Source organism: Lontra canadensis, unplaced genomic scaffold (assembly GCF_010015895.1).
Source record: "Lontra canadensis isolate GAN:19392208 unplaced genomic scaffold, GSC_riverotter_1.0 scaffold54, whole genome shotgun sequence".
Lineage (NCBI taxonomy): Eukaryota > Metazoa > Chordata > Mammalia > Carnivora > Mustelidae > Lontra > Lontra canadensis.
In genome coordinates, this window is record NW_022631048.1 from 13227008 (window position 1) to 13245030 (window position 18023).

At 59.8% G+C, this 18023-nt stretch overlaps 1 protein-coding gene across 4 annotated transcripts in view; it reads right to left on the minus strand.

The window, feature by feature from the left end:
• OGDH (oxoglutarate dehydrogenase) overlaps nt 1-18023 on the minus strand; it is a 52778-nt gene that overhangs the window by 28812 nt on the left and 5943 nt on the right. For 2 of the 4 annotated variants that reach the window (XM_032875049.1, XM_032875047.1), the window contains exons 2-4: nt 13414-13662; nt 2868-3059; nt 1300-1402 (exon numbers count right to left, since the gene is read on the minus strand). In XM_032875049.1, coding sequence (XP_032730940.1) covers nt 1300-1402; nt 2868-3059; nt 13414-13635 — 517 coding nt within the window. In that variant the 5' untranslated portion in view covers nt 13636-13662. Of the gene's footprint in view, nt 1-1299; nt 1403-1520; nt 1612-2867; nt 3060-13413; nt 13663-18023 lie in introns of all 4 variants that reach the window. The other 2 variants (XM_032875051.1, XM_032875048.1) reach the window with 1 other exon arrangement.

Consider the following 18023-nt stretch of genomic DNA (forward strand, 5'->3'; position numbering starts at 1 on the left):
CTGCGGGTCTGTCCTGCCCTGACCAGTCTCAACGCGGGACAGAGCAGAGCCTCACACCCCGCTCCCTGAAGTTCGAGTGAGCGCGCAGGACCACCAGAGCGGTGCCCTCATAATGAAGGTGCCTATGCGGTGCTGCAGTTCAGGGCGGGACAGGCCGCCCCCTACCTGCTGTGCCCCCTTCCTGTCGGAATGCCTCCCGGGTCGTGGTGCCAGAGGCCCTCACCCCCTCTGGAGAGAGGCCCCAACTTCAACACCTGGGGGGCCGCCGAGGGGCTTCAGGACAGGCGAGCACAGGTTGCACGGGGCTGGGGTGCTGCTGGGGCTGCACGGGGAGGAGGAAGCGAGGGGAAGCAGCCCCGGCAGCGTCCCTCCAGTGAAGACGGCAGGGACAGACCGCTAGCTAACACGGACCCTGGAGCCGACGCGGTCTGAAAGCTCGCCTTACCCGGCTGGAGCCTGGCCACCCACACCACAGCCCAGCGACGTCTACGGGGTGCTGGGGCGTCACAGAAGGTTAGAGACCAGTGCTCGAGGAGGTGAGCTCTGTCCCCTCGCGGAGAGCAGCGTTAGGCAGGTAGGCAATCGTGAGTTTTATTAGCATGCACGGTGCGTCTGGTGGACACCTGGCCATTTCCGGATCAGTCATCTCAGCACAGGTTAGCGGCACGGTGACCGAGAGCAGATTAACTTGAGAAAGCAACCGCGGGGTGAGCCCAGCCGCACCTACGTGTGCTTCGCGGTGGCAGAGGAGGTAGCGGGGACGCGGGGCAGCAACTGCCCGAGCACCACGCACCTCCCCGCGCGCCGGGATGCCTTCCAAAGTTTCCTTCCTCAGTGTGATCACCAGCGTTTGGGAATCGACACCCAGTGCACAGCGCACTCTGGAACTCGCCCGTTAAAGGCAGGTCATGCCGTGCGCCAAGAGCACCGCACGTGACGACAGTCCAGAGCGAGGCCGCGTCAGGCAGAGGCCATGCCACACTGGGATTTGGAAACCAAGCCAGCAGAGCCGGCCTCTGGCACGTCATGTGACCCGCCTGCCCGGGAGGTCATCTCTCGGTGTCACAAACTGGGTCTGCCCGAGTTGTACTCTCCAATTTTGAGACTTAGACAATTGAGCTCACAGAGTCTCAATGAAAAGCTGGGATAAAAGTAACTTGCCCCAAACCCGCTAAATTTCAAGTGATCAGAATGAAGGAAACTTAAGAGCCTCTCCCTTCTGTCTGAGGACGTCCTGGCCGTCACAGCTGTGACCGGAGCAGCTAAGCAGCGCGGCGCTGGCCGCTCCCAGACCCTCACCAAGTTTGTCTGTGGAGGAGATAATGTCAGCGGGCACGGACGAGTCCAGATCGGCGTCCAAAATCCCCAGGGGGTCCAGCTGCGCTACATGGTGCCCTCGTATCTACGGACGGGCCAGCGAGGGAGGGGGACACACACAAAAGGACAGGAGAAAAAAAAGAGGGAAGGGGTAAAAAAAAGTAAAATTACATTAAAATTAGCGTTTACAGATCAATTCTCACCCACGTTTGAAGAAACAGTTACCGGAGCATCATCAAAATTTACACAACTAATTCCGAGAGGATCAAGTTTTGCAATGTGGTGACCCCTGACCTGGAAGCAATAACACAAGCAGTGGTTAAGCAGGACCCGCGGGCTGTTGGGGGGGAAAAGTCACACTTGGTCAAACCTTAACCCAAAATAACAAAATCAGTTAAAAAAAAGCCTTCGAATATTTTATCATGAAAGTGCTCTTGCGCTTGTAAACAGAGATAAACTCCGGTCACAGTGAACTTGGCAGTTCGGGGGATCCTTGAGTTTCCCTGGATAAACCAAGCGGGGCCCGCTGGGGTCTGACGCCCGCGTGGGGCCGTGTAGCTCAGCACACCAGCGCCCCCGAGGACGGGAGCGCAGGCCGTGCTGAGGGGCACAGAGGCTTCAGCATCTGATGTGAGCTAAGAAGGAGAAGGAGGAAGACAGCCCGCCCAACCTCAAGCGTTGGCTACCTGGCCCAGGGCTCTGCTAGCGGTGTGAGAGCGGGCGGCTGCGGAGGGGACCTGGGACTGCCTGAACTTAACGAGGCTACACGAGCCAGGCAACGGTCAGGAGCCACCAAATGCGCCTTCCTCCAGAAACACCCACTGAACAACACTCCAGAGCATAGGGCCGTGCCGGCCACGTGGCTCAGGGTGTCTGTCGACTCGCCAGGCCACTGCCCGGCCCCGTGCCACCTGCCCTGATCCGTGGCGTCTCCTGGAAGTGCGCCCAGAAGAGACAAGAACTCCACGTGATCCATGGAAGAGGTGGCGGCAGGGGAGCCCAGGTGCCCCGGGACCCTGGAAGGGAACCCCCAGACCCGATTTCGCCTCCTGTCCTCAGAGCTTCTCTCAGAACCGGCGTTCTGGTCTGAATTCTGGGCTCTTCCCTGCCGGGTGGAGAAGGGTTGGGGAAGCCCCACGTGTCCTGCCCACCAGCCTGCCGCTCACGCACCCACGGGCTCTGCTTCTGTCCCAAACTCCATGGGTTCATTTCCTACTGTCGTATGTGGGTGCTGGCAACTGAGAACGGGGCACACCCCTGCCGGTCCCTGCTCCCTCCCAGTGAGCAGCAGCCCCCTCGAGACCCTGGCAAGGACCGTTTTTCCCTGCCCACGAATTTTTCTTGTTAACTTATGGAAAGAAACAGGAGCTATCTGTAGGGCAGGGGCTACGGGGGGCAAGGACGTGCTCAGGCAGGGGCAGGCTGGCTGTCCCCGGCTCCTCTGCTCTGAGCACGGTTCGTTTCTGCCTCCCTGGGCTCCCGGGCAGGGACAGCGCACTGGCTCCAGGACGCGTCACTGGGGCTCTGGCAGCTGGCGGGCGCAGCCTTACCTGGTAGGCTCTGATGAGAGACTGCACGGCCAGGTGGTCCTCCACCAGCTTGTCCACGTTGGGCTGCGCGTCCACCAGCGGCTGCGCTCGCGCCATGGCGGACAGGGAGCCCGGGCTCAGGGGGAGTGGGCTCTGGTAGGCGGTGCCTGGCGGCGCTCCAGCGTTGGTGTTTCGGAAAAAAATGTCCCATGACTAAAGACAAAGAAGGAACTCACGTTACCCCATGGCTCACCTAGGACGTAGGACTCAATTTTAGCCCCAAAGAACAGTGTTCCTGGCAGGCAAGCCACGTCCCAGTTATATCCGCCCACGGGCAGGCTGGCTGGGCCGACTCACTCCTCATCGGACGGCCTGACCGCACCCCTGCAGGGTGGGGCCCCCGGGATGCCCCTTTCCCCCGGCCCTAAGATGCAGAAGATGCGAGGTGGCCCTGCCATCAAAGCCCCACAGGCGCAAGGCCGCAGCACTCCACAGCCGTAACGGCTTCCACGGTGGGCGGCCGGGATGCAGGGAACAGAGACCTTCCTAGCCTGTCTGTCCCGGCCCAGCTATCCGGAAGACCGGCGCTCCTGGCCCTTGTCTGTGGGTCTGCAGCTGCCCCGACGGGACTACCTGAGGGGGACCGAGCCTTCCAAGTGTCTCTCCAAACCCAGAGGCTGGGCGCAGTGTTGGGGGGCCTGGGCTGGCCTTGCTCGTGCTTGTGTTCCCAAGCGCAAGACAGAATGAGGCCCTGGGAAGGCGTGCAGGGCTCGCGTGTGGAAGGCTGCCGTGCTCCCTCACTGGCCGCTGGGGAGGCAGCCTCGCCCCTAACTCAGGAGGGCCGCTTAGGAGCCGCCGGGGGCACGTGCTCCGGGATAGAACTTGGATCTCAGCTCCCACACGTGGGTGAGTCACCCAACTTCCTGTGCTCCATCCCATGAGGGGAGGACAGCCCCGAATAACCCTCACAGGTCTGTTGTCGAGAGCGAAACACACGGTTAAGGACACCCAGACCGTCACCTGTCGGCAGTGAGAGCGTCACCGGGGTGACCGCTGCTCCCAACCGCCTTGTGGTATCGCAATCCTGGTTCTGTCTGTCCTTCTGTCCTCGGTATTCCGTGCTCGGAAGGTCCCATTTGCGATTTACAGGAACACCACGAACTACGGCAGTTTGTCACCTCATGCAAAGATGTGAGGTCTCAAAAACACGTTTCTGAGCTCAGAGAGATGAAGGCTGAGGGACGCTCCTCTGGGAAGAGCACGATCGGAAACCAGTAAGTTCAGACACAGGAACGCTGTCTTCCCTCAGTGTCTGCGCTTCCTCCAAGAGTACGATTTAGACCCGGGACCAACATGGCTGACTTCTTTGCTCGCCATCCCAGGACGAGCCACCGGGATGCCATCCGGAGCAGCTGGGCCGGGGCGTGGCGGGCACCGCACCGTGGACCGTATGCGACTGAGGCCACGGCACGGGTCCTCACCACCTTCTCACGTTCTCAGGTAGGCTCAGTTCAGCTGTTCAGGGCCCCTGAGTGACCGGTCACAAGCCTGTCACCAGTGCAGGCCTGGCGCACTGCCTCCTGTGGGGCAGTCTGGTCTCTCCCTATAACTGCTTTGGAGGGAGCCGGGTGAAACGTTTAGATCATTCTACGAGAAGAACTTCCTCCTTTTGTATTCAGAAAAGGTCATTCTCAAAAATCAAACCATTAGTGGGATGACCGTCCAATACGAAGTTGCACACTTTATGTGCCTTTGTGTCCAGATAACAACTGTAAAATGTTTTAACTTGTTAGTCAAGCTTTTACTGCTTTTACTTTTCCAGCTCATGTGCAGCGTGTCAGCTGATGGTAGACGGGCCGTGGGGCTCTCTCCTGGCACCTGCCTTCACGCCGACGTACAGCCCCCTGTGCCGCACGAAACCTGACAGCTGAGGCACCCACTACGATCCAGGACCCGGGGGTCCAGGCCATCCCCGCCCCCCTCCCCCACCAGCCTGGCCTGCCTGTGACACGGGTGAAAGCGTGTCTACCTGGAAAGACAGCTGCCTTCGTTACTGGAGGGTAAGAGGCCTCCTGAGTGGGGGAAGGGAAGGGAAGGCGGCCTCCCAGCTCCCACCTGGTTCAGGACGAGCACACAATGAGCTGACACCCTGGACCCCCACATCCTTTGATCCTGTGGGGCTTGTCCAGCACATCTGAGTGATCCCCTGCATCTGGGGAGTGGCTCTGGCCCAGGGCTCTCCCTGGCCTCCGTCCAGGCCTCCAGTGACCAAGGGCCTGGCCCAGAAGGAGCCCCTCTGAGGTGGCAGTGAGGCTTAAAAGCCAACAGCGTGCTGCCCAGGGCGCTGGGACAGCCAGGCCACAGGGACGGCCGCAGGGACGCGGGACAGTGGGTAGCCCTCCCATCAACAGCGTCGCTCTCCGCCCACCCTGCCGAGGAAACGCAGAAATGAAAGGTTGTTCCAGCAGCCCCGGAGACACAGGGGCCGCAGCAGGGGCCCCACCCAGCCCGCCCCGGAAAGTGGGGGCTGGGGGGGACCATCGCCACCACGGGGCCTCCTCCCTCTGACCTTCTTTTGTGCTCCGAATAAAACTCCAGGTGATTCCCAATTGGCTGAGGACAAACGCCTGGCTGGCGCTGGAGGCAGAAGAAACTGGTTCACACCAGTCCTGCAGAGGAGGGAGTCGGCAGGAGGACAGCGGCTGGAATGTGGCGCCTGGTTCCCGTCACTCACCCCCCACCCCCGGCCAGGCTGGGAACCTGCCCTCCTGTGAGCTGTCCCCACAGAAGCAGCGAGCCCCCTGCCACCAAGACCCGGGGGGCTTTCACACGCGGATCTCTGTAAGCGGGAGTCCAGGCGGCATGTCTGTTCGCTGCACACCCACCGCCCCGCAACCCGAAACGGGCAGTTTCGACGGCCCGCCGCCCTCACCAGAGCTCGCTGGAAAGTCCCTGCAAGCGGAGGTCGCATTTTGGCGGCAGGCCTCCCCACCCCACACAGCCGCTCTCATCCTTCTGGTGGTTCCTGCTCCCCAAGGAGCCTCTGTCTCCCTGTCTCCCTCTGTCCCTCACCCCGGCCCTGAACACGGGGGAACACGGGGCCTGGGCACCGCCCGGAGAGGGCTTCCTGTCCGAGCAGCGCAGCCCTCACAGGCACACAGCTTGGTAGCAGGTTCTCAGACCCGCGTGCTCGCCGCTGCCGCACTCAGTGGAGTGGTGACCCAAGGGGCCAGTCAGGGGAGCCCCTCCCTCTGAGAGGAGGAAGCTTCCAGAAGAGAATGGCTATCCCTGCTCATCTGCTCCTCGAGCCTGGCAATGTGAGGCCTTTGTGCCATCGCGGCAAGTGGCCCCAGGTGTCTTACTGAGAAAAACCCCGTGTGCACGTGTGCATGTGCAAGCGCCACATGTGCCTTCCTCTCTGAGCCAAACTTGCTCCTCTTCTCTGGACACCTCAACCCTGTGGTGTGGTGACCTGTCCTTGAGCAGTAACTCCGGCGACAAAGTAGACAGGGAAGAAAGCCCGGGGACCGGCCAGTGGGGTGACCTCTCAGTGCAGATGCCAGCAGCATGTCCGGCCCCGTCTCCAGAACGCGCTCGACCAACAAGGCACCGCCAACGCTGGCTGCGGTCTGGGGCTGCGGTACTTGGGACCAGAGGGTGGCCTTCTGTGTCAGACCGAGCCGGGTGGGAGTCCCAGCCCTGCCACACAGATGTGCGACACAAGCCCCCAGCCACCAGACTCACGCCAAGGGTCCCGACACCCCATTGCCAACCTCTCCATCTGCCACTGGTGCACAACTAACCCACCAAGGAAACGCTCTGTCCCACTGCCTGCCCTTGAACCTAGCAGTGGCCATTAACGGACACTCCGTCCCCTGTCCACTGCTGGAGAGGGAGTGGTGGCCTGAAGGGAGGACGAGAGAAGGCACCTGCCCCAGGGAGTCTCGCAGGACGGGAGGCTTCCAGTGACGTTTTGACCGCACGGGAACGGTTTTCCCAAAGGCACCCATGATGTACCCCGGCAGTGCTCTTAGACCGTTCAGTCCCAGGGAAACCCGCTTGAGGCCGCCTCCATGCAGCCGGCTTTCAGGTTTGGGGACAGGTGGACGACCACCAGGAGCCCCTCTCTCAGGAAAGGCAGGGACATGAGCGAGTGTGGGACTCTGGAGCAGAATGGGGCGGACGTGGGAGAAGATGGCACCTCAGGGGCAGCCAGTGCCGTGAGCCCCGCAGGACAGGGTGACTTGGTAGAGACAGGACTGGAGAGTCTGCCGCAGCCAGGCCACAGGCTACACGGGAAGAGGGGACAGCCATCAGTGGAGGTGTGGGCCTGCCATCCCCTCCCACAAGTGGGGCTGAGACCATCACTTGTTGCTGAAATGACCTCACCAAAACACGGTAGGTTTTGAGTATAAACAGGTAGAGTATTCTGATCCAAAATACACCAGAAAAACAAAACAAACAAAAAAACAAAAAGAAAAAAACCCCCAAATACCACCAGAATTCTTACTCTGAATTTCAGATAAACGAAAATATCCACCTATAGTCTGCAAAGCTCTGTTCCAAAAGCCATCACCCTCACACCCCCAGACCTCCCGCAACCACAAGGGGCTCTCCTGGTCATCACACCCCGTCTCCACTCTAAGCAGAGGAAGCCCTTCGAAAGCCACACACGTCCCTTAGGAAGCTACTCCAGGCTTTGCACACAGCAGGTGACCAGCACACCCGAGTCAAACTCGGACCAGTTCAGGCTCTGCCACAGGGGCAACAGCCCGGCAAGTCCGCTGTGGTGCCTGGGCGGGGGGTGGGTGGCAGGTGCCGTGTCGGGCATGGTGCCAGGTGGGGTGTCAGCTGTAGACACCCGCAGCCTCCGGAATGCAGAGGCGCCCCCCACCTGGAAAGGGCGCTGGCGCCGGTGGGCGTGGCGGACGCGGGAGCGGGAGGGGAGGCAAACGCACTCTGCCCTCAGTTACTCACCGTCAGCAGGTCACAGGCACCTCGGGGCCAGGTTCCCGGCCGTTCACTGAGTGCTGCAGTGTCAGAGGGGAGGCAAACATGCCACTCCGAGCCCTGTCACCCGCCTGAAGGCCCCGGGTGTCTGATGTGGTGGCCAGCGCGAGCGCACAACCTCAGGGCCCCAGGGACACAAGCGCACGGCGGTGGCCAGCCGGCTGGGCCGGGCCAGGCCGGGCCAGGGAAGCCGCTCCGGCTGCGTGTGTACCAGATCCTCGCGGCAAGTAGAGGGACCCACCCCGGTACCCGCACACCTCACCACACCGTGAAAAGCAGCCGCAGGGCATGTGGAGCTGCTCCAGGAGCTGAGGGTCAACGCTCCACCCCGGGGCTACTGAGCTCTACTCCAGCCACTGACTCCACGCCGCTGGCTTCTGGGCTGACCACCCCGTCTCTTCCTATCCACCGGGCCCTACCTGCCCGCATGGAGCACCTCGGCCTGGCAGGTCACCAATGCCACCACCGCCCTCTGGCGGCACCCTGCCAAGGGCCCTGACGTAAAGCCAGCCTGGGGGGTGGGTAAGGCAGCCTCTGGACCGCACCAATCCCTGGGCGCAAATCCAGCACAAGGCCGAGGGAGTGCGGGTCTGGGTCGGACCCCAACCCCTTCACGAACGACCGCATGGTTAAGTCCTGGTACCGACAGTGCTTCCTCGCGCCACCAGCACGAGCACCAGGGCGGGAAGTGGCCCACGGCCATCCTGGAGCAGGGGTTCGGCTGCTTCAGGCTAATTCAGTCGAACAGACCGACGGGGGAAGCTCCTCAAGCGGAGGGTGGTCACTGGTGGCTCGTGGGCTGCCGGGGGCCACTGTGAGGCTCCTGTCCTCCCCAGCCCCCAGGACACGGGCTCCTCCTGCATAGAAGGTGTGCTGGAAGCTCTGCACTGCGTTCAGGTCACTGAGCCCAGCAACCCAGCCACGGTGCGCGGCTGTGCGTCCCCTGTCCCTGCTGCGCACGAGAAGGCTGCACTGGACGGTCCTCACACCCGCCCGATGTGCCCTCGTTGGGCCAACTGCTGGGTCGCGGCCTTCCCTGAAAATGCTGTGTGTGCCTGTCCCAACGTCCCACCGTGTGGCTCTCACCCCTCCGTCCGCTGGCAGGGCTGCGACCGGCCCAGCACCGCGTCTGGGAGGCAGGGACTGGCAGTGCCCTGGGGTCCGGGCCTGTCTGACTTGTTGCCACGGAGCCATCTCTACCGCAAGCAGTTAAAATTGGAGGTTCTGCCTGGTGCCCCTCACTCACAGCAAAACCGTCGTGTTGAAGGCCCAGCACCGCACAGGGGAGGGAACATCTTCAGACGACCTCTGCCACCTTCCCTCCCTGCGGGTTCCACGAGCGGAACCTCAGCGCCCCCCAACACGGGCAAAGGAAAGCGGCCTCGGCTCTGCCCTGTGCGACCGGACCGTGACCGCTGCTTCCAGCCTCTGCTCGAGATGAAGGCTGGCGGCCCCTTCACACCCTGCCAGAGACGACCTCGGGACCTCGGGGGGCTGTCCCCGCGCAGCACAGTCCCCGCAGGTGCCAAGAGAATCTGACCCTGGGAGTCACAACAACGTGGCGTAGAGGCCTCTTCTCAACCCTCAAAGGTGGCAGAGCCAAGAGCCCGCAGACCTTCAGACGGCTCCGGGCTTGGCTCATCACAGCCCCCTCCAGGAGAGGCAGACCTGTGGCCCTGGGGCTGAGAGGTGGCGGCCAGGCCGGTGTGCACAAGGCTCCTGCCCAGCACGTCTCCCCGCAGCCCCTCGCCCCTGCACTCCAACGGCACAGCCTTGGGCTGCAAACCGCCTCCTGTTCCGTGCGCCCCGCGGCCGCTAGGGAAGGTACCCCGCCTACTGGGTGCCTCCACACACACCAGTCACCGTGGCTGAGGTACCGCTGATGGGGAAGCCGAGCGCCACCAAGGGAAGACGTCACCGAAATCCCACCATGTGCCTGTGAGCCTGCACTATGCGAGCGTCTGCTGCTGAGGCGGCAGAGGTCTCTGTCACAGCCAGGGCGGCTTCAGAACTGCACGGAGGCGGGGAAAAGGCAAGCGTCACCATGACCTGGGGATGATGAGCTTTTTCTCTGCCCGTCTGGCTCTTACACGAAACGAGGGTTGTCTCTCACGGGCATGGAACAAAGAGGCAGAACGGTGCAGGCCGCAGGACGTGGGACTGAGTCTGGAGACCGTCCAGGTGCAGGGAGCAGACAGGACCAGAGCTGTCCCTGTGCTTGGAGCAGCCCGGATGGCACAGAAACGGGTGTGCTTAATGAGAAGAGGAAGAGACTTCTTCGGAAGAGGGCTGAGCCACTGAGAAGGCCTGGCAGGGGAAGCAAGCTCTGCGGCTCCGGGGGCAGCCAGAGGCAGAGAGGGCCTCCCTCCAGCTCCAGCACCGGGAGCAAGCCAGGGTCTCCCCTCGTAGGGCGGACACCACGCTCCGCCGGTGTGTGTGTGGTCAGGGGGTGGGGGGATGTGCCTCTGCACACCAATGGGGTCCGGCAGTGACCAGCGTCTGAAATACTGACGGGGTGATGTGGCTTTCATTCTAAGTGTTTCTAAGACTTAAACAAAAATAAGCTGCTCGGGCGCCTGGGAGGCTCAGCTGGTTGAGCGTCCGCCTTTGGCTCAGGTCATGATCCCGGGGTCCTGGGATCGAGCCCCACGTCGGGCTCTCTGCTCAGTGGGGAGCCTGCTTCTCCCCCTCCCTCTCCTTGCTGCTCCCCCTGCTTGTGTGCGTGCGTGCTCTAATGAGTAAACTCTTAGGAAAAAAAAAAAGATGCCGTCATCTGACTTGTCCTCAACACAGCTAAGACCCCCATGAGGGAGGTCTGCTAACACAAAAGGCCCCTGTTGAGGATTCCTAACGGGGCCCAGCGGTGGGCTGTGCTGGACATGGCATTTAGACTGGAGGTGACGACGGGGAGGGGGTGGAGTCGGGGCCAGCGGCCTGTCCACGCACCAGGGGCATGAGGGCCCCAGCTCGGAACCGCTCACGTACGTCACCACAGCAGTGTTCACGATGAAACATTTAAAAATGTAAGTGTTCCATGGGGTGCCTGGGGGGGCTCCGTGGGTTAAGCCTCTGCCTTCCGCTCAGGTCATGACCTCAGGGTCATTGGCAGGGAGCCCGCTTCTCCCTCTCCTTCCCCCTGCTCACGCATGCGCTCTCTCACTTACTCTCCCTCAAATAAATAAGTAAACAAATAAAAATCTTCAAACCAAACCAAACCAGCACATACGCTTTAAGAAAGGCACAGCCGGCTGAGGCTGAGAAGTAGACGCTGGAGAGTTCCCTTGTGAACTGTTAGGTGTGGTAAAGACCACATTCCTGTTGGCGAGAGTCGTGCAGAAAGGACGCAGGTCTGGATTGGCTTCAAAGACTCCCCTGGGCCCTCACCCAAGTGAACCAACAAGCAAAAAAGAGTGGGGCAGGAGGAGGTTCTAGAAACTGGCACACTATGGAGTGCTGTTGAGGCTGGACGTGGGTCTCCTCGCAGAGGCTCATTTTATTCTCTTCCCTCTGCTGTTTGAAAATATTATAAAAAGCTAAAATAATTGGAAAGCTGAGTGTAGCAGGGCAGCGAGGGGAGATGCTAAAATTGTTCTATTTCTGCCGGATATGAATAAGTTCTGTGCCAAAAGAGAGGGACAGGACAGGACCAGACCTCAGGGCACGGAGTCCACACTGTACCACAGTGCACACACGGGGGTCCGAAAGCCAAACAATCTCCATCTTCAAATGTAGTGTATCATGTCTGCTTGGACTGTGTGTTCTAAAACACAAGTACAAATGAAGCACTCTTAGAGAAGTCAACATTTCTAAGGACTTCCCCGCGTCATGGAGGCCTCTGCAATCCGACGTGAGCTCTGGACTGTGTCTCTGAAGAAACATGGACACATCGGGTAGGAGGCCTATCCCAGCTCAGAGAGGAAATCAACTCCCTGTGGCTGGGACAGTGGAGAGGCACGCCCCCTGACTAAGCCGCCTTGCCCCCGTCTCTTTCTAGAAGACGGGTTGTCCCCTGGAGAATCCCCGCCACAGACACCAGCACATAAAATCTGACCTGAGGACGCCGGCCCACGCGGATTCTCGTATCCGGCTGGAAAGTCCCTTCCTGAGAGCCGGCACGCTTTCTTCCTCTGACAGCAGAGCCCAAGGACCCAGTCCACAGCCCGCCCTCCTCCCCGGCCCGTCGGTGGAGCCGTCCCCGTGCCGTCCTCCCCGGGAGCAGGAATGAAGTCCGGACGCTGCAAAGGCACACGTCACCGTGCCCGGAGTCCACGCGCTACTACAGCCCAAAGGACAGAAGCCATGGTTGGTTCCACAGAGCTTATGTTTGGGGAGAAGAAGGCCGAGGGACAGGCCCGGTGAGCTTTAGTCCAGAGTCCAGCACGCAACGCCGGTCTTCAGAGTGGCCAATGGCCAGCACCGCCGGCAGGGCCGCTTTCTCGGGACACCTCTAGACGGTCCCTTTGTGTACAGACCAGGGAAACAGCTACTCTCACAGGAAACCAAGTTTCACCTTGCTCAGGGAGCCACATGGCCTCCAGGTTGCCAAGGGAACGGGGAAGGACCCGGCTGGATGCCCTCCTTTGCCGAGCAATGAGGCTCAGACCAGGATGAGACAGGGCAGTGGCTCCAGCAGCCACATGAACGTATCCAACCTTAAATGTCACAAACACTTCAGGGTAAAGTCACTCTCAGGGGCCCAGCGGAAGCAGCTCCCTTTTGACAACGAGACCCCAAGATCATGAGGAAGGAAGAGGCCAAGGCAACAGCTGCCGCTGGCCGGCCTCTGTCGGGCACTTCTCTGTGCAGACCCTGGGCTCCTCACTTGTACCGTCTCCTCCAAACCTCCCACAGCCTGCAAATGGGGCACAGACGGAAACTGGGGGACCCACCCTCCAGTTCCTGTAACCGGGCCAGCTGCTTGGCCTGAAAATCCGCCAACATCACCGGCCAGAATGCAAGGAAGAAACTCGGCCACCAGGCACACCCTGTACCAAGCAAACGTGTGCACACGGGGGCTCTGACGGACGTGCCTTACAGGCGACAGAGGGGAATGAGAAAGAAGCGCGCAGGGAATTTACTTTCAAGTACAGAAGCATACTGATCAAAAATGCCATTTACACAGCATTCGCCCACGATGGTTTTAAGATTTCTCAGGAAGATGGGACGGAAGAGTATCCTGCGGGGTCATGGCTTCTGTCTGCCTCGTGTCTTCGGAGTCTATACCCACGGCATCCTCGGGCAGGCCTGGAAACGGTGCATAAGCCTCTTCAAGGCGCTTGCAGGTCGAACAGGCCTTCTGTTCCAGGGAGCGGGTCTCCAGCATGCGGTGCGCCAAGTGAGAGGGGAGCGCTGCTCCAGAGGGGCGGTCGCGGGGGGCCGGGCTGACGGCAGGGCTGCCGAAGCAGACGACTCCACTTGGTGGGATTTTGTGCCGCCTGCCGGCTGGCCTGCCTACCTTCCAGAAGGCTCCTCAGGACACAGGCACTTACCTGGATGGCCGGCCAACGTCAGGCCAAGACTCCAAACACATGAAGACATCCGCTCCCGGGAGCCTTACCTTGTGTACGCTTTTGGGGTTTTCCAACCAAGCATAGTACATTTCTTCCACATAGTTGGAGCTAGTCCCGCTGAGGAATGGCTCAGCAGCAACGGGGGCGGTAAAACACCGAACCTGCCCCCACGTCCTAGCTGCTGCTGGCCTGTTCTGTGAAAATGTCTTCACAGTCTGTGAGGCCGTCAACGGCCTCAACTTAGCAGCACAAGTCCTTAAGTGAAACATCCTTGTCCTGACGTCTCTCACGACTGTCTGCACAAAAAAAAGAAGAAAAGTTAGAAAGGGCGATTTATTAGGCAGGGAAAAGCGGCGCAGGCTGTGGCTGGCCGTGAGCTCCGCGTCAGGGCCGGGGTCCGGGTGCAGAGGACCCGGCCGAACGAGTGCCCACCCACACCCACCTCCTCCGCACGGCCCGAGCACACGGCACGGAGTGGGCGGGGGGGGGGGGGGGGGGGGGCGGGGGGGAGGGGGCGATCCGGCCGCAGACGCGCTGGACGGCTGTGAGGCCCGCGACACCGATGGGATGCTCTTCAAGTTTACGCGTGTGTAAGACAATCCCAGAAAAGGCAGCCAGGATCATCTCAAGAGGATCAGATTAGGTCTAACCATAAAATCAGAAAGAGATCTCTATCTATCCTGGAACCACTGAGCAGTTATGGGACCCGTGCTGCTCTGGAACATACAGAGAAACTGGAAAACATTTTGGTCACCCTCAAATAATTATCATCAGGGAGAAGAGAGAAAGAATTAAAAAAAAAAAAATTGCAAAGAGAACACGGAGTACTTGAGAAGCACCAAAAATGCCGACAAAACTCCTGGAAAGGCCCGTCCCTTCCAGGTGGGAGGAAAGAGCAGCCCAGGGAGGCTTCGGGAAAGCTGCGGTTTTCAGGCCTCGAGGGAGCATTTAGCTGTGAAGGAGAAGAGGCCTTCTAAGCCAGAGGGTCCGTCAGGGGAAAGACAGAGCGGCAGGAAAGTGTGGAAGAGCAGAGAAGAGCAAGCGTCGTGGCTCGGAGGCGGGGAGGCGGGCCGGGCTGGACAGCACCGCGTGAGCAGCGCGGCCGCTTCCTAAGCACCGAGCTCGGGCCGGGCGCTGCGCGCTATACAGGTTCCAAGGGGACGTCCGCACAGCGACCGGCACAGAAGCGTTTACCTGCCCTGTGACGCGTCAGGACTCCTCACGGACCCGCAAGCCCCCGGAAGGCAGGCACGAGCTCTTCTGTTTACAGACTGCCCTTCTGAGTTTTACTTTCTTTCATGAAAGAAAGTCCGTAGGGTCACAGGGCCGCCAAAAGCAGGGCCAGGATGCGACTCCCGCCTTCCTGTTCCGCCCGGCCCTGCAGCAGCTGGAGGAGGGGAGAGGCCAGGCTGAGAGGGAAAGGGCTGTGGCGGGGAGGGCGGGCGGGCACTTATTGCTTCTGAATGGACCTTGGTCACGATCTCACTGAAATGCACACGCACCTCTGTCAAGCACAGCTGTGCCACAGAACGAGCGGCGGCAGCCACCAGACGTGCCGAGTTCAGCCTGTTCCAGAGCACCGTGAACCAGTCCCAGCCACGCCCCAGACCCCAGCACGCCTGCGGGCAGGGGTCCTGTCGGTGGCCTCGAGGACATGGTGCCGCTCCCCCCGCCCCGCAAGAACCCCGGCTGCCCGGGGCCCGGGGAGGGGAGCGAGGCCCCCGCCAGAGCACCCCCCACCCCTGCAGGTGGCCAGGCGTGCAGGCCTAACGCCTCGCTCACGCCTGTGCCTCGAAGCGGGCGCCACGGCAGCAACCGCACCCACATCCACACCTCCTGAAGGAGATCCAAGCCCTGAATCTGCCGAGGACTCCCCCGAAATAACTGCTCTGCAAACCGCCCCCCCGCCCCGGGGACTGTTTACGGGGCTCTCCCGCTTGGCCCGAATCCGCTCAGAGTCCACGCAAGGCCTCAGACACAGAGGGGGCCGGCCCGCCCTGCTGCTCGGAGAAGACCGGCCGAGGAAGGACAGCGGGGCGGGCGCTCGGAAGCCAACCGAGCCACCAACGCAATCTCCCCCGGCGCAGGGTGAAGACGGGCCGGCCACGGGTCTCGAATGTGACCGCAGCCTGCGACCTTCTCTCCTCAGGAGTCACAGGACATCTGTCCTGGCCACTCTCCCCGGCCCTCAGCGTGCAGCTGTCTACCGAGCACCTGCCAACGCAGGGACGGCGGAAACCACAGCCGCCGCTCTTCGGGACAGAGGCCCCAAGGGAACACTTGTGTCTCCCCTCCAGCGTCACTGTCATCCGGGCCTCCTGAGCCACGCCATGGTCTCTGCGTTGGGCTCGCCCCCAGGACGCAGGAGTCTCACCTCCACTAACTGTCATTACTGAGGCACTGTGATGCCCAGTGACACAAGTACCACACTGACAACCACAAAACCACTCATTCCTTCGGTTCTGCCAAAGGCAGTCCTTTCCACACGACGCTGCAAACAGCCCGTGTTATCTCGCCGCTGTCTGCACTCACTGAATCCAACACGTGGCTCAGGGCTGCCCAGTCACCGGGATACAGGGCCACCGTCAAAGCCCCTTAACATGACTCATCAGAAAGACTGCTGCCCAGTGGATGGCTCCACCCAAGGACGCCCACGATCGGATGGACCAGAGCAGACACTGGGTTTACATTCCAGATTTTGGAGGAACCAGATTCTGTCTTTCTAATTCTGGAGTCCCCCGAAGTCCCTGTAAGAACAGAGCATCAATTGGTAGAGACGCTCAATTGTTCACTTTCACGAAAACCGTGAGTTTTCAAAAGTCCAAATGTTCTGACTTTGGTTTGGATGAAGATTTTTATTCGACAAAGATGCCAAAACATAGTGCTTTCAACAGGTGGTGATGGGACAACCACAGTTCCACCAGAAAAGAGCACAAAATTAGATCCTATCTCACACCATATAGAAAATTAACTCAAAATGGATCAAAGACCTGAATGCAAGAGCTGAGGGACTGTAAGACTCTTGGACTCTCATAACTTCCAAGTTACAGTGGAGTAAGCCTTTGTGGCCCTAAGTCAGGTAATGGGCTCCTAGTTAGGATACCAAAAATACAAGCGAGCGAGTAACAGATAAATTGGACCGCAGTGATATAAAAACCTTTGTACGTCATCGCAGACACCATCGAGAAACAGAAAACACAAACATAAAATAGGAAGAAACGTTTACAAGTCACATGATGACTGTACATGGAATACATTAAAAAAACCGTCTTACCATTCAACAGTAAAGAAAAAAGTAACCACGTCAAACGACCAGCACAGGACAGGAGTAAATGTCTCTCCAAAGAAGATCCACAAACGGCCAACGCACACATTAAAAGATGGTTAAAATCATTATTCATTCGGGAACTTCAAATTAAAACTCTAAGATACCACTTGACGCCCACTAGACGAGACACCATCCAAGAGAAAACAGGTGTCGTGGAGGACGCAGAGGAACGGGCGCCCTCGCGCACCACTGGTGGGAACACAGCTGGCGCAGCCGCCCGGAATGTGGTGTGGCAGGTCCTCAGAAAGTCACACACAGGGCTACCGCGCGACTCAGCACTGCGTTCCCAGGTACCAAGCAAGAGGAGTCAACATCTGTGTACACAAACCCGCGCGTGCGGACGTTCACAGCGGCGTCGCTCACAGTTGCCAGAACCGGTACCAACCCAAATGCCCGCCAGCTGATGGAAGGGGGTACGGCCAGCAACGCGGCAGCGGCTGGCAGTAAGAAGGGGTGGGGTGGCAGACGCTGCTGGGACACAGACGAGCCTCGAGAGCCTTCTGTGAAGAAAGTCGGCCACGAGAAACAACAGGTTATAGGACTTCACTCACGCGAAGCGTTCAGGATGGACTGAGAGCCTGCTGGTGGCTGCATGGCGTGAGGGCAGAGGGGCACCTGCCTGCTAACGGGTGTGGGTCTTCTTTGGAGGGGGAGGGAGACGCTCTACAGCTAGGTCAGGCCGCCGGCCGCCCGACCTCCCAATGTACTGGGAAACGCCCAACTGTGACAGTCACTGGGTGAACCTTACGTGCTGCTTACGGAAGAACACCACGCCTCAGGGAAAACGGGAGTGGATCTACTGGTCTGAGTAAAGAACACAAAAATGACGGCATTTGTAACTCATTAATTTCAAGATGCAGGTAGAGACCTGTGCCTTGGGGAAAAAGAACACTTAAGATAAGCAAAAACCAAGGGAAAACGTCTGACTAAGGAATCTGTATACCGCCCTTACGCAACCACAAGCTGACCCAGAGCAGGCCTTTATCGTGCCTGGACCTTCCCCTGGCGGACACACGTTCCCCAAGGCCACCTCCCCATGCACAGAATGCAGAGATAAACTGATCTCGACGCTATCGAAGTCACGAAGCCACGTCGGCAGGCAGAGGCGGGGCAGAGACAAGGTCCAGCCAAGACAGCCCCGCGGCTCCTCAGGAAATGGGTCTGAGGAAAAGAGCCCGAACCATTAAGAGACTGTTGCCCACGCGTCTTGCCCGACAACCACTTAAAAAACACAACAACTGATCTTGAAGACATTTTTTTCTTTTTCTTTTATGGCTTCAAACTCATTGAGATGCTCGCGATGAGCCAAGACGACCGCGTCTGCCCCAG